Here is a 23,922-nt window from a genome sequence, read left to right on the forward strand (position 1 = left end):
AGCACTCCAAAGCAAAACATTACGCAACCGTTTATTGGGATTTCTCAATAAATGCATGTTGTACGAGTATTTGATGCAAACGCATGCACGTATTAAACAAGCATACAAAACATGTGTCATACAATGATAGAACATATATTTATGCGGTACATTATCAATAGTGAAATCAAACACATGGTAAGTGATATAAAAATACAAATTGTAACGAAAGTTCTATATTCAGTGAAAAGTGTTTGTATAAAAATACCGTGTTTCCTTGAATTGCCGCAGGGCATATAGTATGTGCCTGCCTTGAATAACTGCCGGGTCAAACTCGCTTCCCAAAATAATTAGCGCATACTTAGTATTACCGCCTGGTCAAACAAGTGACGTCACAAGTGACCCTTCCCCTGTCATCATTTTCAAAATGGAGGAGGCTGATTTCAATACCGGCAATTTGAAATCGCATAAAGGGAAGAAGATTAAGAACTATTCAGTAGGATTTAAGGTCCAAGCTTACATCACACTCAAATTTTTACTGCATGCCTATGGTAAGTGCCGGAGTGAGAAGAGGTTTTAAAATAATTAGCGCATGCCTACTTTTACCGCATGCCTTTGATAAGCGCAGGAGTGAGAAGAGGTTTTAAATTAATTAGCGCCCCGGCGGCAATTCAAGGAAATGTGGTATATCATTTCTCAGGCTTTTATTTTGTGGTGTGGCATTCACTAGGTTAAAAAAAAAAAATTAACAGTATATTCATGACTTTCCAAAAGAAATACATTGGCATATAAAATATTGAGTGCATACATCAAAATGCACGATTAAATGGTTTCATTGTTGCTTCAGTATTCAGGTAGGATGACAGCTTTTACAGTTACATCACAGTACAGCAACAGGTGGCTGGGTAGTTGTCTGCATTGACTTTGAATTCATTTCCATACACAAAGTAAATGTTTGTTTTCCCTTTCCATGCGTAGGTAACTTTGGTCACAGGGATCAGCTCGATAGTTTGACGCTGAAGAAAGAAAAAAAACAGCATAAGCAATATACTTTATAACAAACAATTATTCCATCAGATGATAAAATGATGTTTTACTAAATTAAATGTATGTATACCTGTTGCAGAATGCGAGACGTTTGGGAGAACCGGCCCTGGTGTTCACTGACTAAACGCTGTGCAGCATTTACCACAGCAGGGTCTGGAAACCCCATCAATGGGTACACCTGGACAAAGTAATACAAATATATTAAAGGGGGTGCTTTTTTACCCAACCTTTAAAAATGGCTTTGTAATGCCACCTGAAACTCATACAAACAGACTTGAAGCTTAAGAGATTTTGCATCCAAGATTATGTCCTCATGTAGTGTGTAAAATTAAAATATAGTAACAATAAAAGGGATTTCTTTGCTATAGAAAAACCTTGAGGCATGTGAAGCAAGTGAAAAATAAGGTTTGATTTAACCTATATGATGCAATGCAGCAGTACTACAGATATGCTGATCCATCGGCCACCAATCAGTATTGGAAGATTTTTGTGAAAAAGTATTTGATCGCCATTGCCAATTATTGCCTATCACTGATCGCTGATCCACTCTGACTGACACTATTTGTTTTTAATCCCTCGGCTATCAAGGTAGCAGCTAACTGTGTGTCTTCATACATAGTGTGGAGATGCTCCCTAGGTTAATAATAATTACATCTATTGTTGTAAATAGACAACATTTATTAATATCTTACGTAACATTATCTCTGGGGGATGAGGCGAAATATGTTACACACCAACACCAAGCAAGGAGTAGGCATACTAAGTTAACCACCAAGTGCTTGATCAAGTTTAAGAAGTGTAGATGGATGCACTTTACAGCAGAAAGTAAGAAAATATTAACAGAAAATTAACAAGTATATTTGTTAATAAGAGTCTAGAGAGAGGATAATTTATCAACAACTGTTGGTATGCCGGCGTTGTCACACTCGGTATACACTACACTACACAGGGGAGGGGGAGATTTATCCATTAACTGGTAGTATCGATACCATAGCTATTATCAGTATATGAGCGATATCAGGGTGATTAAGTCAATATTTGTTTTGCTTGTTTCTTATTTCATGTTTATACATTCAGGGAATAAGTCATTTGACACAGGGGGACTTTGAAGGCAAAAACCCAAGGAGTTAAATGACAAGTAGTAGTTTTTGCTTTTTTTAAGTTATGTTTGACTTTGCTCTCCTCAAACAATTGTACATAATTTAAAAATAAGGAGCTATCTTAAATGTTGTGCTGATTGGGGCAAAAAAGTATTTAGTCAGCCACCGATTGTGCAAGTTCTCCCACTTAAAATGATGACAGAGTTTTGTAATTTTCATCATAGGTACACTTCAACTGTGGGAGACAGAATGTGAAAAAAAAAAAATCCAGGAATTCACATTGTAGGAATTTGTAAGAGTTTATTTGTAAATTATGGTGGAAAATAATGATCTGGTCAATAACAAAAATTCAACTCAATACTTTGTAATATAATCTTTGTTGGCAATAACAGAGGTCAAACGATTACTATGGGTCTTTACTAGGTTTGCACAAACAGTAGCTGGTATTTTGGCCCATTCCTCCATGCAGATCTTCTCGAGAGCATTGATGTTTTGGGGCTGTCGCCGAGCAACACGGACTTTCAACTCCCTCCACAGATGTTCTATGGGGTTGAGGTCCGGAGACTGGCTAGGCCACTCCAGGACTTTCAAATGTGTCTTACGGAGCAATTCCTTCGTTGACCGGGCGGTGTGTTTGGTATCATTGTTATGCTGGAAGACCCAGCCATGTTTCATTTTCAAAGCTCTCACTGATGGAAGGAGGTTTTGGCTCAAAATCTCTCGATGCATGGCCCCATTCATTCTTTCCTTAACACGGATCAATTGTCCTGTCCCCTTAGTAGAAAAACAGCCCCGAAGCATGATGTTTCCACCCCCATGCTTCACAGTAGGTATGGTGCTCTTGGGATGCAACTCAGTAATCTTTTTCCTCCAAACACGACGAGTTGAGTTTATACCAAAAAGTTCTATTTTGGTTTCATCTGACCACATGACATTCTCCCAATCCTCTGCTGTATCATCCATGTGCTCTCTGGCAAACTTCAGATGGGCCTGGACATGCACTGGCTTAAGCAGGGGGACATATCTGGCACTGCAGGATTTGATTCCCTGTCGGCGTAGTGTGTTACTGATGGTAACCTTTGTTACTTTGGTCCCAGCTCTCTGCAGGTCATTCACCAGGTCCCCCCGTGTGATTCTGGGATTTTTGCTCACCATTCTCATGATCATTTTGACCCCACGGGATGAGATCTTGCGTGGAGCCCCAGATCGAGGGAGATTATCAGTGGTCTTGTATGTCTTCCATTTTCTGATAATTGCTCCCACAGTTGATTTTTTCACACCAAGCTGCTTGCCTATTGTAGATTCACTCTTCCCAGTCTGGTGCAGGTGTACAATTATTTTCCTGGTGTCCTTCGACAGCTCTTTGCTCTTGGCCATAGTGAAGTTTGGAGTCTGACTGTTTGAGGCTGTGGACAGGTGTCTTTTATACAGATAACGAGTTAAAACAAGTGCCATTAATACAGGTAATGAGTGGAGAACAGAAAAGCTTCTTTAAAAAAAGTTACAGGTCTGTGAGAGCCAGAGGTCTTCCTTGTTTGAAGTGACCAAATACTTATTTTCCACCATAATTTACAAATAAACTCTTTAAAATTCCTACAATGTGAATTCCTGGATTTTTTTTTCACATTGTGTCTCTCACAGTTGAAGTGTACCTATAACGAAAATTACAGACCTCTGTCATCATTTTAAGTGGGAGAACTTGCACAATCCGTGGCGGAATAAATACTTTTTTGCCCCACTGTAGTTAAACTGTCAATAGCGCCCACTTAAATAAATTGAAACATCTACAATTAGTTCATGCGATCAATATCAGTATTGGCATCAGCTAATCTCACTCATGGAGGATCGAAATCAGCCCTATAAAACCCTGATCGGATCATCCCCAATTAGTACACAAACTATATGGACAAAGAGTACATTGTTGTGCTTCATACATTTTGGTGATTTTTTTTTTCATTCCTCAGTGTACAAAGCAAGGTCCATAAAGCCCTGGTTGGATTACTTTTGTGTGGAGGAATTTAAGAGCAGTGAACTCAATCCCCTTAAACACCTTTGGGATGAACTCAAAAAGAGATGGTGAACATCAACAATCTCTGACCTTGTAATGATTTTTTTCAGGATGACTGTCATGAGGGCAGTTCTCCTGCCTTTTTTTTCCTCTTGTCTGCAAGTCTCTCCCTGGTCGTCAGTTGCAGGTGTGCTGCCAGCCATCCAAGCCCACCTGCACCTAATCAACGACCTGACTTAAACCCTGGATCTCCACCCAGCCAGTGCCAGTTCGTTCGTTGCCTGTGGTACATTCTAACCTGAACACTATCTTTGCCCTGAAACCTTTTTTGAACCCTGTTTTTGTATTTCCTCAGATGCTGAACAGACTTTTTGACCCCGTCTTCCTGGAGCTGACTTTTGTTACTCTTAAATTATTTTCTCCAGTGATTTTTTGTTATTAAAAATACTTTTTACTGATCCGCAATTGGATTCAATTTTTTGAAACCATAACAGAACAAACTGGCCAGTATGAATCCAGCGGATCTTCTCCTTGATGAGGACACACCTGCGGCAATCAGGGAAGCCGTTTCACATCAAGGCATCCTGCTCGGCCTGCATGAACAGACACTACGCCTTCTTGTTTAAGGAAATCAGGATCTCGTAACACAAATGAGCCAACTCATGAACCAAATATCTGTCTTAACAAAACAACTTTCATCCACAGCCTCTGCCCAGTCACCTCTGACCCCTGCCTCACCTCACGCCTCTGCCACCACTCCTGAAGTTCCCGTGCCAAACCCTGAGCCTTTTCATGGGGACCTAAGCAGCTGTCGAGGCTTTCTTCTGCAGTGTTCCAACATTTTTCAACTCAGACCAACAACCTTCTCTGCAGATAAGTCAAAAATGTTGTTAATGGTTGGGTTACTGCGTGGCAGGGCGTTAGCATGGGCAGAGGCAGAAGACTCCCAGAATCTACTGGCACTCAGGAGAATCAATGACTTTGTTGAGCGTTTCCGGCAAGTTTTTGATCACCCAAACTATGCTGGTAGTGCAGCAAAGCGTCTCCTATCACTACAGCAAGGAAGTCACAGTGCTGCAGATTATTCTGTGGATTTTCAAACATTGGCAGCTGACTCAGGATGGAATGACCAAGCACTTATGGAGATTTTTATTAAGGGTCTTAATGAACAGCTAAAGGATGAATTTGCTTGCAGAGACAAAGACAAATTTTAGTTCACTCATCTCATTGGTGATTCGGTTAGATACCCGTTTACGTGAGCGCCGCCTCGAAGAATGGTCAATCTAAATTTCCTCAAACTGTTCACAGACCAGCAATTAAAGCAGCAGAAATTCCACGTCCTACCCCTCCTGTGGCAACAGAAGAACCCATGCAGCTGGGCAGAGCACCCCTGTCTCCTGAAGAACGGCAGCAGCGCATGATGCTAGGTCAGTGCCTATATTGTGGGGGATCGGGTCATTTAATTTCCACTTGTCCAGTCAGGCCAAAAAGACCCGACTCACCAGTAGGCCTGGGAGTTTTGGTGAGCTATTCTAAAATAGGGTGTAGTCCCCGATTGTTACTTCAGGCTACCCTTAGGTAGGGTAAATTTTCCTTACCTTTGTCGGCGTTGATCGATTCTGGTGCGGAGGACAACTTTTTAGATTTTGAGTTAGCTAAACAGTCTAACATCCCCCTACAGGCACTTAAAGTTCCCATTACTGCCAATTCGCTTAATGGGAAACTTTTGGCTAATGTTACTCACTGTACTGTCCCGCTAACCCTTTGCCTCTCTGGAAACCACCATGAAGAGATTCAATTTAAGATTATTTCTTCTCCTCACACACCACTCGTTTTAGGACATCCTTGGTTGAGTTTGCACAACCCCAACATTGACTGGTTAAATAGAATTACAGGTTGGAGTGAAAAGTGTCACATTAATTGCCTTCGCTCTGGCCTGGTGCTCATTAAGGGTGCACAGTCTGATCCTCTGGAAATCTCCGATCTTTCGAACATCCCTCGTTATCATGATCTGGCAGAGGTTTTCAGTAAAGACAAAGCCTTATGTCTTCCTCCTCACGGTCCGTATGATTGCGCAATCGAGCTCATTCCTGGTGCCACCTTGCCCTCTAGCCGCTTGTTCAATTTGTCACGCCCAGAGAGAGAAGCGATGGAAAAATATCTGAACGAGTCTTTATCAGCAGGTTTAATCCGTCAATCTTCTTCCCCTATCGGTTCCGGATTTTTTTTTGTTGAAAAGAGACAAATCCTTACGTCCCTGCATAGATTATCGTGGCCTGAATAACATTACTATCAAAAATAAATATCCACTACCTTTGCTCACAGCAGCCTTTGATCCATTACAGGGATCTGTCATTTTCACAAAATTAGATCTGCGCAATGCTTACCACCTCATACATATTAGAGAAGGGGATGAGTGGAAGACTGCCTTTAACACCCCATAGGACATTTTGAATATTTGGTCATGCCTTTTGGTCTTACTAACGCCCCAGCTGTTTTTCAAGCACTTGTGAATGATGTTTTGAGAGACTTTCTAAACCATTTTGTTTTCGTTTATCTCGACGATATTTTAATTTTCTCCCAGTCCCCTGCTGAACATATCAAACACGTCCGTTTAGTTTTACAAAGACTTCTGGAAAACAAATTGTCAAAGCGGAGAAATGTGATTTTCACCGTGACTCTGTCCTTTTTGGGGTTTATTATTGAGGCTGGACAAGTGAGACCCGACCCCCAAAAAATAAAGGCAGTTTTAGAATGGCCACAGCCAACAAGTCGTCGGAAGCTCCAACAGTTCCTGGGTTTTGCAAATTTTTATAGGCGCTTTATCCGCAACTTCAGCTCAATTGCCCAACCCCTTTGCCGTTTAACATCATCAACTCCCTTTTCTTGGACTGAGGAGGCTGAGTCGGCATTCAGAAAACTAAAGGACTTATTCATTACCGCACCAGTATTAATGCAACCGGACCAAACCCGTCAGTTCATTGTAGAGGTGGATGCCTCTGACTCTGGAGTCGGGGCAGTGTTATCACAACGGTCTAGCTCTGATGACAAGCTCCACCCCTGCGCCTTCTATTCTCGTCGTTTATCTCAGACTGAAAAGAACTACGATGTAGGGAATAGGGAGCTTTTGGCCATCAAATTGGCACTAGAGGAATGGAGACACTGGCTGGAAGGAGCTGAAAAGCAATTTATCGTCTGGACTGATCATAAAAATCTTTCTTACATTCAAACTGCCAAAAGACTCAATTCATGCCAAGCCCGGTGGGCATTGTTTTTCAGCAGATTTGATGTTGTCCTAACTTATCGGCCAGGCTTCAGGAACACCAAGCCAGATGCTCTCTCTCGCCAATTCACCTGTTCTGACACCCCCTCTGACCCAGTGACCATTCTCCCTTCCACTCACATTGTTGCAGCCGTTACTTGGGCGATCAAAGCAAAGGTGAAGGTGGCTCAACGCACAGATCCCGATCCAGGTAATGGACCCAATAACCGCCTCTATGTGCTTAACTCTGTCCGTTTTCAAGTGTTGCAATGGATCCACACTGCACGATTTTCTTGCCACCCTGGAGTCACTCGCACACTCAACCTGCTCAAACGTAGATTTTGGTGGCCTTCAATGGATGCTGACACACGGAAGTATGTCCTTGCCTGCCCTGTCTGCGCCCAAAATAAGTCTTCACACCGTCCACCCTCTGGACTTCTCCAGCCGCTCCCCGTACCTTCTCGGCCATGGTCTCATATCTCTATGGACTTTGTCACAGGACTGCCACCGTCCCGAGGTAATACTCACTATAATTGACCGTTTTTCCAAGGCCTGTCATTTTGTGGCTCTACCCAAACTGCCGACAGCATTGGAAACTGCAAATCTCCTGGTTAATCATGTCTTCCGTCTACATGGACTGCCGTTGGACATTGTTTCGGACCGTGGACCACAATTCACCTCTCGTATGGTGGCTGTTTTGTAAGTCAATTGGTGCGACAGTCAGTCTTTCCTCCGGTTTTCACCCCCAATCTAATGGGCAGACAGAACGGGCAAATCAGGAACTGGAAGCCGCATTAAGATGTGACAGCAGATAATCCCACGCAGTGGAGTGCCCATCTTTCCTGGGTTGAGTACGCCCACAACTCTCAATTTTCTGCTACTGGTTTAACCCCCTTTGAAGCCTCTCTTGGTTATCAACCACCACTATTCCCTGAGCAGGAACAGGAGTTCGCCGTGCCATCAGCCCAACATTATCTGCGTCGATGCCAAAAGGTATGGAAGGACACACGAACTGCTCTCCTGCGTACTGCCGAACACAACAAGGTGGTGGCTGACTGTCGCAGAGTTCCTGCTCCAGCTTATCAACCAGGACAATTGGTATGGTTATCTTCTCGGAACATCCTCCTAAGAACTGAGTCGTAAACTGTCTCCACGCTTCCTTGGTCCTTTTCCTGTCGACGTAATTGTCAACCCTACAACAGTCCATCTAAAGCTGCCCTCTTCTATGAGGATACATCCTGTTTTTCACATTTCCCAGCTCAAACCGATGACAGTCAGCCCTTTTGTTACTCTTAAATTTTCTCCAGTGATTTTTTGTTATTGAAAATACCTTACTGATCCAAAATTGGATTCAATTTTTTGAAACCATAACAATGACACACATGTCACAAAATATTTTTATACTGTAGCTACAGAAAAAATATCTGGCCAGATATGTGTAAATTATATCATGCTCATGCAAAAAAAAAAACCTCTTACCAAGTACTGCGAGTCTCTGAAAAGCTCCTTGCCAGACACTTTGCTGAGGTTGTCCACCTTAAGGCCACTGGACTGTTCCACAACATAGTCATCACAGTTGTTTGTCCTGGAATAATACAGTTTGTTTGGATAACTTATAATTTTAGATAATTAAAAATGGTATATTGCAGTCATGTTCTACCGACAATATATGAAACCGCACCATTTTAAAGTCAGGTTGATGTAGACCAAAAGCTGCTGTTTTCCTTGACATTTGGGACATTGCATGGATCCTTGCCCCTGGCAGTGGTGGCAGCTGCGACATTAGTGTAGAAATGACACTCATATTAGAGCAGTGGTTCTTAACCTGGGTTCGATCGAACCCTAGGGGTTCGGTGAGTCGGCCTCAGGGGTTCGGTGGAGCCGCCGCACATAGTGTACCGGTAAATAAAAGCTTCTCTCTATCGGTGTAATATGGATATGGAAACAGCAGAAGTCACACTAATTATCAGGTGTGTAATTTGTTGTGAGTTCATGCACTGTGTTGGTTCTGTTCTTTGAACAAGGTGATGTTCATGCATGGATAATTTTGTGCACCAGTAAAAAAAAATATATAACTGTCTTGAATTTGATAATCCACTAAAAGAGGGTTCGGTGAATGTGCAGATGAAACTGGTGGGGTTTGGTACCTCCAAGGTTAAGAACCACTGTATTAAAGTAAGTTTGGGGAAAATGTGTACTTTTGTTGAATAAAGGATAAATGGTTACAAATTAACAAAATAAATTAGCGGAATATTTTACTGACTTTTCCCTCCCTCTGCCAAAACAATGATTGCATCTTTCATCACCGTGACGGAAGCCAGCTCCATTGCAAACCCAGCACACTTTCTGTGGGAAAAGGCCAACAGTTGCATGATATGACCGGGGGTGCCATTAGCCAGAATGACATGTGACAATGACTTACATTGCCAGCCCCAGCACAGTCTTTGCAAGGTTTTCGCCCCATTCCTACGCAAACATGGCAGCTCTGTTGATAAAATGATCTTGATTAGAAGATACACATATTCTGGACTGAACATGTTCAGAACTGACAAGACTATCAACCTTCATAGATGAAGTGTAAGGAACTTTGATGATCTGTTTGCCATCCACAAAATAATTGGGTGTCGCAGGAATATCCCAGGGCCCTGGAGGGGGTTGAGCGAATGCATCTACTGGTTGGCCTGTTCCAAAGAAAATATCATGCTTGCTATATTAAAAACAGCTGACTGGAAGCGGTGTGAAAATCAATTACTTTTTCAATGAATCGTTACTTGTGGAGATTTAAGTTAAATAAACTTAAAGATTGATTACTTTTCTCATCAAAATTCAATTTTAATGTAGTTTGTGTATATGTTTAGTCTTGTCTGGCATTTTATCAGTCAAAACCAAATTAGTAAAAAGATAACATGGAAAATAATGATAATCTGACAGTTGCACAGTAGGACATAGGCAAGATGGCACTTATACCATTGTATGGCTCGTAACTCCACTCTGTAGACCTTGACTCAGTAAAGGTTTCCAGGCGGTACTAAAAAAAACAAAAAACATTGAAATTGCTTTGGGCTGATTAGATCAACTTTTTTGTTTGCCATGTAGCATCATATGCACACAAATCTTCTTTGTACCCGATAGGTATTAAAAGCCTCCATGTTGGTGATCACGCCATCTTTTGCTGGTGCTGAACTGTAACAACACTTGCTGGAAGCCCACAGAGCAAAGGCCTCTCGTGCTGTAGTCTCACTTATAGATGGAATACTGCAAAGGCAGCAACGGAATGAGGTGGACGATTGCATTGTCTTGGTTGCAAGAGCACTGAGTTTACAATCATTTGAGCATAGTAAAAAAATGAGCATTACTTCCACTGTGGTTGGTCAGGTCCAGGCTGAGGCTGAGGAGTAGGCTGCATAGGCATTGGGGGAGGCACAAATCCTCCTACAGCAGAGGTGTAAAATGAATGGTTATCATTTAAATTTCTATACAAGGCTGTATGGTGTGACATTGTTGGCACAGCAGATAATGTAGATTACAAAAAACAGAAGTTGATGATGCATTTACTGATGTCCTACTCTGTTGCAACAGGTACTACATCCCTTTAACTCTTTTTCCTTAAGTGTTGTGTCACACTGTACCAGTGCTTCGCAATTATTTTCTTTTACGCCCCCCGAAAAAGAAGAAAATATTTTGGGCCCCCATATGCCCCACACTTTCTGCCACGACTATAAATTGTATCATTATTTGTCTAAGAAATTGTTTTAAATAAACCTCTGCTTAAAGTTTTATCCTTGTTAACAACAAAAAACAACTTACAACATACAAAATTCAACTTGCAAAAAATAATAACTTTACCTGAAAAATAAAATCCTTATTTTAAACGATAAACATTTGTTTATCCGACCTGAACCATTTGATACAGAAAAATAAAAAAACATAAACTCAATTAATTAATACATTCAAATTGAACAGTAACAAAAATACAGGAGCACAATATATAACACACTTTAACCTACAAAACAAAAAACAATGAAACAATGTGTGGTGATTTTTTTTAAATGAAAATAAGCAAGTAAAAATAATAGCTACAATGGGCACGTTTTGTAGTGCACAGCTTTTCGAGGAGTGGTTTGAAGCATGATACAGAATAAGTTCCCAGGTTCACACGCAAATACCCCCCGCTCCCCTCTCGAAACACAACCCCACCCCCACGATTTGAAAAGGACTGCACTATGTGATGTGCGGAAAAAATAATTTAGACAGAAATTTAAGACGGCTTTTTACTGTCCTTAGAATATAACACAAAGGCTGTTTACTTTTGGTGGGTAGAAAATCAATATTGCTATACAAACTGTACACAGACTAATCTATAGTATTGACCCTTGAGAAGATATGTTGTAACAAAATCTCCATCTATGTCCATTTAAGCTGAGAGTTTTTCCTTACCTCCGATACCAAGGACTTACTCAAGTGAGGTTCAGTTGTTTTTCTTTCATGACCAAGTCTAGTATGGAGTATAGTTCTAGACTTGCTCAATGTGTGAGACAACTTATTTTGAATTGGTAGTATATAAATAAGATGTACTTGACTTGACTAAATTATATATTTGTAGATTTAAAACTAAAATTAATCCACGCCTTTATCTCGAATCGTTTAGACTGCAATGCCCTGTATGTAGGCATTAGCCAGGCCTCCTTCGCCCGCCTGCAGCTCGTGCAGAACTCTGCTGCTCGTCTGCTAACACAGACCCGCAGACGTGAGCACATCACCCCTATATTAGCGTCCCTTCACTGGCTCCCTGTGCGTTACCGAATCAATTTTAAACTCCTTCTATTTGTTTTTAATTGTTGAAACAACCTCGCGCCAACATATCTCTCCGAACTCCTTCAGCCTTACTGCCCCACCCGATCCCTAAGATCAGCCGATCAGCTGCTACTGACGGTCCTTGACACAAGGCTGAAGCTTAGAGGTGACAGAGCTTTCGCCGCTGCTGCTCCCAAGCTCTGGAACGACCTACCTCTGAGTGTTAGACAAGACTCCTCTCTTCCTGTTTTTAAATCTCTCTTAAAAACATACTTTTATTCCTTGGCTTTTAACACTGAGTGATATGCATCCTGCAATGGTGCCCCATTATACACCTTCTGTGAACCTGTTTTTATGTTTTATTTTTTTTTAATCATTTTCTGTTTGTGTTGTGTTGTTTGCTCGGTTCTCGTATTATCTTTTAACCTGCCCATTATACAGCACTTTGGCTACCCCTGTTGTAAATTTTAAATGTGCTTTATAAATAAAGTTGATTTGATTTGATTTGGTTTATACCATAACTATTATTACTTCAAATAAGACATTTGATTTGATTGATTGATTGATTCTTTTATTAGTAGATTGCACAGTTCAGTACATATTCCGTACAATTGACCACTAAATGGTAAACCCCGAATAAGTTTTTCAACTTGTTTAAGTCGGGCTCCACGTTAATCAATTCATGGTAGTTCATGCTTATTCATGATAATATTACAACTAGTTTTTGAGGTTTAACCAATTATATTGCAGTATAAAAGTTTGTGGCATCCGCATTTGTGTAATTTCCAAAATAATTTGTGAATAAACTTGCCATCAAAATCCTGGACATAACCTATGTATTAAAAATAACAACAGCGGTATCCAAACTGTTCCATTTTTATAGGCCCAGGGGAATATTTCACCCATAAAAATAAACAGGGAACAATATAGAGGAATAGGGCGACTTTGGAAAGAGAAAAAATAGAAATAATTTGAAGATTTTACATTTTACTACGGCTGTCTTCAAATAGTAAAAAAGTGACAATTCAATTTGGTGTCTGATTCACAATCGAATTGTCAAACATTCAACATTGTGGGAGGGAGGCCAACACAATAGCGTAAGTTGAGAGGATACATTGATTGCGTTTATCATGTCTTTAAATATTTAAACATTGGAACAAAATTATTGTATGCAAACTAATACATTTTACAGAGTAAATGATGAATATTAGTCTTAGCTGTCACTTTAGCATTCGTCAGAGTGGTCGCTACTTCCTAGTGTGACGTCACGGCTGTAAAATAACAGCTGGCCGTGTTTTGGCCTTCCCACATCTCTTTTCATATAGAATATATTTGTCTGTACACAAGAATATTTTACCAATAGTTTTGAGAGGCTGTTTCTTCAATGCGGATGTGATTGAGGGTTTTTGGGATGCTATGCAGCCAGACACGGAGCTCGCCGCGCCACCGTGCACCTCTGACTGGCTAAAATCCCGTCGTATGCCTCGGTGGGACTCACTGAAGATTTAATACGGCGTGGGTACCGTAATGCACAGCCTTGTCCCAGAGGGGAAGCTCTCCTTCTGAATAATATAATGTTCCTTTCGCTGGTTCATATGCATAAACTTTATGTTACGACTTTTACTTCCTCTATTTTGAATGTGCTTTATAAATAAAGAGTTAAAGTTAAAGTACCAATGATTGTCACACACACTCTTGGTGTGGCGAAATTATTCTCTGCATTTTACCCATCACCCTTAATCACCCCCTGGGAGGTGAGGGGAGCAGTGGGCAGCAGCGGTGCCATGCCCAGGAATCATTTTTGGTGATTTGCAGCCCAATTCCAACCCTTGATGCTGAGTGCCAAGCAGGAAAGGAATGAGTCCCATTTTTATAGTCTTTGGTATGACTCAGCCGGGATTTGAACTCACCAATCTCAGGGCGGACACCCTAACCACTAGGCCACTGAGTTGATGATTTAAATTGATATTTAGTCAGGTTTGACGTTTTCTTGGCCCGGCGCTAGAGCCAAAGTCCTCACTAACTGTGGTTTAGCCTTTTTTTGGAGGTAAAAAAAGTTGTTTAAAAAATATTTGTTTTGTTCACTTTAAAAGGTGTCATATCATGTTTTTGGGGTGTTTTTTTGCATTTTAAGGAGACTTATTATGCAAAACCAACTTTTCTTACCTACTGGTATTTGTTTTTGTGTATTTGGGATATGCATAAGTACAGGACATTTTAAATAAAAAAAATTGAGGCATGGGAGAGATGTTTCTAGAGCAATCTTGCCTTCCTTCATACTTTTCTCCAAAGTCGTTTGTGAATGTCTTTCCCAGGTGGGTTTTTCCATGTATGGAAGAGATTTACCCAAAGTGCCATTGTGATCCAGTGCTGGAGTACAATAAGCTCATTGTGTTTACTCTATCCTCTTGTCATGCGGCAGACTGGCTTGTGCATACACACGTGTCCTCCAATGTTGTAGTTTCTAATACAAAGTAGCATATAGTTCTAACATCTGTCAGTAGACTGGATGTGGAAGCGCTAAAAACTGCAATGAAGATGACGAGGAGAAAACTCAGTCGAAGTGGAGGCAAATAAATAAATAGAAAGAAAGAAATGGTTAGAAAGCAGCTTGAAGATGGTCTGTAAAACATATTCCTCACAAAATTTTGATCGAATAACCACTATTACATGTTATGTAGTCAACAAGAAAGTGTTCTAAATGTAGAAAAAAAACATAATGGGACCCCTTTAAAACAATTCCTTGTGGTCTACATAACATGTTATGGTGTTGCATTGCTCAAAATGTTGCATAGATTTAGTTTTACGGACCATCTTCAACCGGCTTTTTGACTATCTCCGACAATGCACCGTTGTGAACTGTCTAATTAACATGTCCAATATCCTCCTCCAGGCCAAGCCCTTTTCCACTGTGTCCTATCCCCGTAAGCCATGTTGTAGTTTTTAGCGCTTCAATTTTGAGTCTACTGACAAAACTTATGGACTACAATTTTAGACTACAGCTTAATAAAAATGGCGGACTCTTGCAAATATGTTTGGGTAAACAGGTGACGTGATATTTGTGACCGTATCTGAGGAAAACGTGTCACAGTTGTGTCAAAATCCAAACGGCTTGTTTGGAGAAAGTTTGGAAGAAGGCAAGATAGTTTTATCAATATTTCTGCCAAGCCACCATGGTTTGATTTCAAATTTGTGGGACCTTTGGAGATCCTAAATACACAAAAACAAGTACCAACAGGTAAGAAATTTTGTTTTTGCCAGAATAGGGCCCCTCTAATGAAAGATTGTATTCCTTCTACATGTACCTTTAATTAACTTCATTATAAAACAGTTCCATGTGATGTTACTGACACTAAGTGACCATGCAGTCAGTATCACCGTCTGCTTATTTCTCTTTTACTAAAAAAATGCTAAAATCTGACGAATTAGATTTGAATACATGAAAATCCCTAGTTGAAGACAGCCATACATTTCACATTATTATGTATTCTATTGTAAGATTAGCATATGCCGGAGTGGCTTAGTGTGATTATATTATTTTTTGAGTCCTTAATTTTTTTCTTTACATTGGCTTTAGGTTTTAGTTTTTTCAAAAATAAACAGTTTTGAGTACAGTATGAGAGGGAAATTGTATCTTGATTATTTTGTATATTTTGCTTGACTGTATGCAAACATTGACAATAAAGAATCTTTGAAGTTTAAAGAAGGGTTCAAAATGCACCCAGGACCAGTTAAAAACATTTTTCAAAAGTAATCCATGAAATTGTTGCAACATTCAGAGCATGACCGATAATTGATGTGATTGTCACAAAACATTGCGAAAGAGGAGAGCCTGAACGATTGCCAACATGACATGTGATCAGTTCATGTTTTCATGTCTTTGTAGTTAAATATCCACAGCTGGCTAGGACTCCATACTGCAGTGTTAACTGTGCCGCGGCACATTAGTGCCGTGAGGTACAGTCTGGTGTGCCATGGGAGATTATCTAATTTCACCTATTTGGGTTAAAATATTTTTTGCAAATCAGTAATTATAATCCGCAAAATTATGTGTTATTGTTGAGTGTTGGTACAGAGTAACTGTGTAATACGCTTCCATATCAGTAGGTGGCAGCCAATAGCTAATTGCTCTGTAGGACTCGGGAACAGCGGGAGGCAGGGCGAAGGTAAAAAGGTATCTAATGCTTAAACCAAAAATAAACAAAAAGGTGAGTGACCCTAAGAAAAGGCATTGAAGCTTAGGGAAGGCTATGCACTACAGAACAAAACTAAAACTTTACTGGCTACAAAGTAAACAAAAACAGAATGCTGGACGACAGCAAAGACTTACTGTGGTGCAAAGACGGCGTCCACAATGTGCATCGGAACATGACATGACAATCAACAATGTCCCCACAAAGAAAGATACAAACAACTGAAATATTTTTGATTGCGAAAACAAAGTAGATGCGGGAAATATCGCTCAAAGGAAGACATGAAACTGCTATAAGAAAATAACAAAAAGAGAGAGAAAGCGCAAGACAAGAACTAAAACACTACACAAAGAAAAACATTACAAAAAAAAAACTCCAAATAAATCACAGCTTGACGTGACAGGTTCTGACACTACACCTACCTTGGGACAAGAGCTATATGGATGAATGGTTGGTTATGGTTTAAAGTCATATCCAACAACGTTTTACTGTCAACTCAGTTTCATTTTTTATTGATTTCAGCTGTTGGTGTGCCTCAAGATTTTTTCAAAGTAATAAATGTATATGTTTCCTTTAGTTTTTATTCATAGCTGTATGTAGAAGTGGTTAGTTGTATAAAGTTAAAGTACCAATGATTGTCACACACATACTAGATGTGGCTAAATTATTCTCTGCATTTGACCCATCACCCTTGATCACACCCTGGGAGGTGAGGGGAGCAGTGGGCAGCACCGGTGGCCACGCCCGGGAATCATTTATGGTGATTTAACCCCCAATTCCAACCCTTAATGCGAGTGCCAAGCAGGGAGGTAATGGGTTCCATTTTTATAGTCTTTGGTATGACTCGGCCGGGATTTGAACTCACGACCTACCGATCTCAGGGCGGACACTCTAGCCACTAGGCCACTGAGTAGGTCATCTTCTTCTTCTTCTTCTTTTGTTTTTATGGCGGTTGGCAAGCAACCTTCTGGTGTGCATTACCGCCACCTTCTGTAATGGAGTGTGGACCGAGATGGATCCCTACTCTATATTCTTTTACTTAACCCAGTGTTTTTTAAATATGTGTATATTGCTTTATACCCTATGTTTTTCTGAATGCAATCCTAATATACCTCCCACTTCTAACCTAATATTTTCTTTTGCTAACTTATTTTCCAGTATTTCTCTTTCTCTATTATATTTCCTACATTGTATTAAGACATGGTCAACATTTTCTATCTGGTGGCAAAAATCACACATCCCTGTTGTATATTTGCCTATCAATTTTAGTGAACTATTTAGATATGTATGGCCTAATCTCATTCTAGTAATAATGTGTTCTTCTTTCCTATTTCTACCCCCTCCTCTCATTACACCTACTTTCCTCTGGACTTTGTAAAACTCTCTACCTTTTGTTTCCTTATTCCAATTATCCTGCCACTTGTTATGGTGTTCTATCTCAATTATGCTCTTCACTTCTTCTTTACTGTGCTTAATCTCCATGTTTACTTCTGTTTTAGTGGTTGCTTGTTTTGCGTACCTATCAGCTAACTCATTTCCCTTAACTCCTACATGAGCAGGAACCCAGAGAAATGTTACCACACCTCCCGCTTTATTCATCCTGTAGATTGCCTGAACTATTTCATAAACTATATCTAGTCTTTTTTCTGATGTTATGTTTTTTATGCTCGTCAATGCACTGCTGGAGTCCGAGCACACGACTACTTTCCTTGCTTTGTGTTCCTCTATCCAGTTAACTGCCATATAAATTGCTACCAATTCCCCCGTAAAAACAGATAGTTTATCACTAATTATTTTATTCAACACTATATTTCTCTGTGGGATAACTGCAGCAGCTCCTACTTTACTATTTATAGTTTTTGATGCATCTGTGTATATCATAATATTATCAAAAAACATTTCCTCAATCCATTGTTCTATTTGGTAACTATTTAAATGTCTATTCTTCAGTAACTGCATGTCTACCTTTGGGTTATCATACATCCATGGTGGTACTGCAGGAATTGGTACTGTAGGGCTCACTTTAATATTGTCAATTTGTGTTTTTTTACATATATCTCCCATTATCCACCCAAAACTATTCATTTTTTCTTCCCTTTTTCTTGGCAATTTATTAGCACTTGACGGGTTGGATGTCCTTGCTTGGATCCTTTTAAGTTTGCCCAATAAACTGCTGAGAGTTGATCTCTCCTCATGTCCAAAGGTTTTTCATTCATTTCTACTTGTAATGCTGCCACTGGAGTAGATTTAGTAGCTCCACAACATAACCTTAAAGCCTGCGACTGGATCCGGTCTATTTTCTCAAGTAGAGTTTTTGAAGCAGATTGATAAATAATGCATCCGTAGTCGATAACAGATCGAATTAAAGTGATATATATTGTTTTCAATGTCAAACTATCAGCCCCCCAATCTTTAACCCTCAAAGCCCTCATTATATTTAACACCTTTTTACTTTTCTCCACTATCTTGCTGATGTGGGTTGACCAGTTAATATTTTTATCAAACCATATTCCCAAATATTTAAATACTTGTACCTCTTCTATGTTTTATCCATAGAGTTTTATTTGGAGCTTGTTTTGTACTTTCCTCTTCGTAAAATGTATGACTTTTGTCTTTCCAACAGAGAATCTTAAACCCCAAGCCGTCCCCCAGTCTTGAACATTATTTACCGCTTTTTGAATCTTCTTTTCTATATGATTTGTATTTCTACCTCTCTTCCACATCACTCCATCATCAGCAAACAATGCCACCTCCACTAACCCTTCCACTTCACTAAAAACTTCATTTATCATGATGGAAAGTAGTACTGGACTTATTATACTCCCTTGCGGGGTCCCATTTTCCACTTCGTATTCTCTGCTATATTCATTCTCTATTTTTACTAATAATGTTCTACTTGTTAAAAAGTCTTTTATCCATCTGTACATTCTTCCTCTAATCCCAATCCTATTTAGTTTCATCAGCAACCCCTGTTTCCACAACATATCATACGCTTTCGCTATGTCAAAAAACACCGCAATTATACTTTCTTTATTTATTTGTCCCTTTCTAATTTCCTCTTCCAGCTGCACTGCTGGGTCATTTGTGCTTTTTGCTTTGCGAAAACCACTTTGGTAGTTTTTTATAATTTCTTTTGACTCTAAATAATATATTAATCTTTCATTAATCATTTTTTCCATTACTTTGCCCAAATTTGAGGTCAATGCTATCGGCCTATAATTTCCTGCCTCTTCCGGATCTTTCCCTGGCTTGCATATTGGAATTATTACAGCTGTTTTCTACTCATCTGGTAATTTTCCTTCTTCATATATCCTATTATATAATTTCAAGACCACTTCTTTGCCGATGCTACCTACATTTTTGATCATTTGATAACTCACCAGGTCTTTCCCTGGCGTCATATTTTTAACTTTTTTTAAAATTCGAACCATTTCATCCAAAGAAAATGTCATATCCATAGGGTTGGTAAAACTATTATCGTTGTCTTCCTTCATTTCCTTAATATTCAAACTAATTGTTTTTTCTCTCTTTTGTTTTTCTACATTTCTCAAATTATCATTACTGTGCACTTTAACAAAGGTTTTTGCTAAAAGTTCTGCTTTTTCTTTATTTCCTACCACACTCCGCGTTCCATCTTTCATTACATGATTTTTATGTTCTTTTCTGACCCCTGACATTCTCTTGATCATTCCCCACACTTGGCTTAAAGGAGTAGTTCTATTTAGTGTTTCACAAAAAGTTTTCCAATGGTGTTTTCTTGTTTTTTTAATAACATACCTTACTCTAGCTTGATGCCTTTTATATTGGATCATGTCTTGGAAATTATGTGTTCTTCTCAGTATTCTAAATGCTCTATTCCGTTCTTGTATTGCAACTGTGCACTCTTGTGTCCACCACGGCACTATCTTCCTTCTTCTCCCTATACTATTCCTTGGTATGCTCTGTTCGGCTGCTTCTATTATGCACTTTGTAATATCTGTATTTAATTGTTCAATATCTTGATGTATATCTACTTCCTTTAAAGTTATGTCGGTAATTTCCCTAAATTTCCCCCAGTCCCCATGATTATACTTCCATCTTCCTTCTATCCTAGAGCTTTCTGTCCTATGATTTATGTTTATGTGAATGAAGATTGGATAGTGATCACTTCCCATTGTGCTGTATTTATTTACTTCCCACTCCACCTTTCCTGCTAACCCTTGTGACACTAGTGTTAAATCTATTGCTGTTTCTTTACCCGTGACGACATCTAACCTTGTTCCCGACCCATCATTCACACACACCAGTTCTTTTTCCTCCTAAAGTGCTTCCAATGTATCCCCATTCCAGTCATCCCTTTCACCCCACATTGTGCTATGTGCATTAAAGTCACCACACCAAATAATATTGCCACTCCAGTGCTCGATTATTGTTTCTAGTTGGTGAATTTCTAATTTCTTGCATGGATTATAGAAGTTTAGTACTTTGTATCTTTCTTTATTATTCCATACTTCTACTCCTACTATCTCTAGTTCTTGTTTTACTTTTAATATTGAATAATGCATATCTTCCTTAATAAATATGGCACATCCTCCTCCTTGCCCATCATTCCTATCTTTACGTATCGTTATATATCCTTTTATTATAATGTTTAATTTTGGCTTCAGCCATGTTTCTTGAATACATATTATATGTGGTTTATTTTTCATATTATTAATATATCCCTTTAATTCCTGTCCATTTGCTATCAAACTTCTGGCATTCCACTGAAGAATCAACATGGCATTGGATTGTGGTAACATGACTCGGTCTCGTCTACTCTCTGTAGCTCACCTTGCACCTGTTCCCAGGATAGTTCTTTTAAATTTTAAAACTTTTCTGCTGCTTTGACAATTATTTTGATTTTCTCAGTCTTGTTTCTAGCCTGTTCTGTACAGTTTATTACGTAAGCCAGGAATACAACTAGTTTGTCCATGGAAATTCCTGTATTTGCTGCCTCTTGTTTTTTATTTCTTGAACTATTTTCACTTCTGTCCTGTTCTGCACTTTCTTGATTTCTTATTTTAACTGCCTCTGCGTATGTAATATTTCTTTCAACTCTGATTTGCTGTACTTCTGTTGCCTGTTTTCTTATGAGGCAGCCCCCATACGCTGCTGTGTGATTCCCGCCACAATTACAACACTTGACCTGTTCATTTTCTCCACATTGTCCATATTCATGCTCTCCTCCACACCTTCCACATCTCATCTTAGCATGACACACACTAGCTATGTGCCCATAGCGTTGGCACTTGAAACAACGTACTGGGGGTGGCACGTAAGCTCTAACATAGAAGCTTAAATACCCAATCATGATTCTCTCTGGTAGGTCCTTCTCTGCAAATTGCACTAGCACGGATTCGCTCTCAGTCTTTTCACCGTTCCTAAATGCCATCATTCTTTTCATCATAGTGACAGTTCCTTCTTTTATTTCTCTTTTCAGATCATCTAAATTTTCTCCTCTTGGGATTCCTGTCACGACTCCTCTTACCCCCTTTCATTCTCCCACTTCGATGTTTTCCTTTATTATTTTGTTGCACAGTTTTTGCAATCGCATTGCTTTGTTCTTTTGCTATCCATTTTTGCATTTAATCAACAGCCGTCCGTCCCTGAGCACCTTCGCTATCTCCACCTCTCCAATGTCCTTCTTTAATCCCTTAACCAGTGTCATCAAACTAATGTCATTCATATCTTGGTTTGATTTAAATGTATAAATTATCTTATATTCATCCACCATATCCCTTTTCCTCCTATCAACCTCTTCATCGTCTTCATGCACTCTTTTAGCACTCGACTTTCCTTCACTCCCTCCTCTCCCCTTCTTTCCTCTCTCACCTCTAGTCCTATCCATTTCCATACTATCCTCATACATCCCGTCACTATCCCCTTCCATCTCGATCCAGTCACAAAACAGCTTATGCTCAACCGCCAAAACAGATTTAGACACTCTCGCCGCCGCCAAATTCACTCCAAATGTTTGGTAGTTCCGCGTCTCTCCTTCCGGAAGCTTCGCCTCTAGCCTGTAGGTCATCCGCTGCTGTAGGGTCTTTACTGTCCTTTGTGTTCTTTGATGTTGATGTTTCCCTCTTACACACATGTGAGAGGGATGTATACTATGCCTATGAGTTGTTGTTTTTTTCCCTTGGCCTCAGTCTGGACCCCCTCTCCAGGGCCCAAGCTTAGACCGATTATTTTTTTAATCTTATTTGATTTTAATCTTCTATTTTTTTCTCCTTGTTTACCTGTATCTCATCTTTTTTGTAAGGGGCGCTGGAAGCCGGCAGACTCATCAGCGATCCTGTTCTGTCTCCCTGTAATGTTTGTCTGATCTTGAATGGGATTCTGCTGAAAATTTTAATTTTCCTGAAGGAACTCTCCTGAAGGAATAAATAAAATACAGTACTATCTAATCTAATTTAAATGTGCTGGTTCAAAAAAAGGTTGAAAAACACTGTCACACTATACCTCCTCCCCCAGCCACCGTGCCTTCATAGCCGGGCATGTCGTCGAACATGCCGGCTGGTGGAGCGCTTGGGCCAGAATTCGACTCAGCCACGGGTGGGGCTACCATTGCTGAAACAAACCAGATGAACCAGTTCAGTCAAATAAAGTTTATTATATTACAGTAAGAAACCTACAAACTTTTTTTAAAGACACCTAAACGATCAGCAAAATACGTTTTGTATGCCTGACAAATGCGAAGATCCGATTACAGGGCATGTTTGTACATGTACGTGATAATGAATGAATACTATAACTGACTTACCTTGCCCCTCAGCGTTAGAATCCATCCCGGTGTGATTATCAAAACGCTAAATATTAATTGGCGGGGTGTAGTCCTTAATAAGACATGTAAAACACACCGCTGATTTTTCTCGCTCAATACATGCAGTACGTGAACACACCAGTGACGTCACCGTAGGTGTTGCGCGGCTACAGCACGGAAGTGCGTAACACCTTGTTTCTTAAACACACACACGTCCAGGTGAAGCAACGGTGTAACAACACGCGCGCGCACGCACACACACACGCACACACCATACATACCATGAGAAGGGCCCTGGACTGCTGTCAAATAACCGGGATTGGCCACACCATAACTTGGTCTCCCCTCACTGGATAAAAGGGGAAAACGAAAGTTAACAAGAGGCCAGATTTAAACGACGATCTACTATAAAATGTTCACGTCCAAATTTGTTTCAGAGACTTACTTAATGAAAGGCCGATAGTCCATCTTGGTGCGAGACAAAAACAAGTCTAGGCAAACAAGATGAGTGCAACACTATAATCCATCATCATGTGACGAAATACAAATCATTTACCTTTTACAACGCTGAATGTGAGCTAAAACGCCCACTGCCGTTCTTAACGCCACTTTAGGACCGCGTTTGAAGAGTTTACCAGCCTATTTTTTTTTCTTCAAAGTCTGATTTTCTCAAAGTGAACCCCCCCCCCACCAGCAAAAAGGGGTGTTCAGGAAGTGCGCGTATTATCAGTAAATAGAAGTGAAAGTATAAAGGC

At 39.9% G+C, this 23,922-nt stretch overlaps 1 protein-coding gene across 3 annotated transcripts; it reads right to left on the bottom strand.

Annotated features, from left to right (window-relative positions):
* Positions 1-12: 12 nt before the first annotated feature.
* On the bottom strand, positions 13-23,874 carry ssuh2rs1 (ssu-2 homolog, related sequence 1). Of its 3 annotated transcripts, XM_061904177.1 has the most exons (14): positions 23,724-23,874; positions 23,613-23,658; positions 23,449-23,516; positions 22,867-22,974; positions 10,753-10,828; positions 10,522-10,651; positions 10,364-10,424; positions 9,959-10,077; positions 9,819-9,881; positions 9,660-9,742; positions 9,078-9,170; positions 8,876-8,981; positions 1,097-1,204; positions 13-995 (listed from the first exon to the last, which is right to left on the bottom strand). In XM_061904177.1, the coding sequence occupies exons 2-14, from the start codon at positions 23,633-23,635 to the stop codon at positions 855-857; spliced, it is 1,179 nt and encodes a 392-aa protein (XP_061760161.1). In that variant the 5' UTR covers positions 23,636-23,658; positions 23,724-23,874; the 3' UTR covers positions 13-854. The 3 variants fall into 3 exon arrangements, with proteins under 3 accessions (XP_061760161.1, XP_061760160.1, XP_061760162.1); XM_061904176.1 differs by having other exon boundaries at positions 23,613-23,858; XM_061904178.1 differs by lacking the exons at positions 23,449-23,516; positions 23,613-23,658; positions 23,724-23,874 and adding an exon at positions 23,168-23,378.
* Positions 23,875-23,922: the final 48 nt, after the last annotated feature.

Source organism: Nerophis ophidion, linkage group LG06 (assembly GCF_033978795.1).
Source record: "Nerophis ophidion isolate RoL-2023_Sa linkage group LG06, RoL_Noph_v1.0, whole genome shotgun sequence".
NCBI classification, from domain to species: Eukaryota; Metazoa; Chordata; class Actinopteri; order Syngnathiformes; family Syngnathidae; genus Nerophis; species Nerophis ophidion.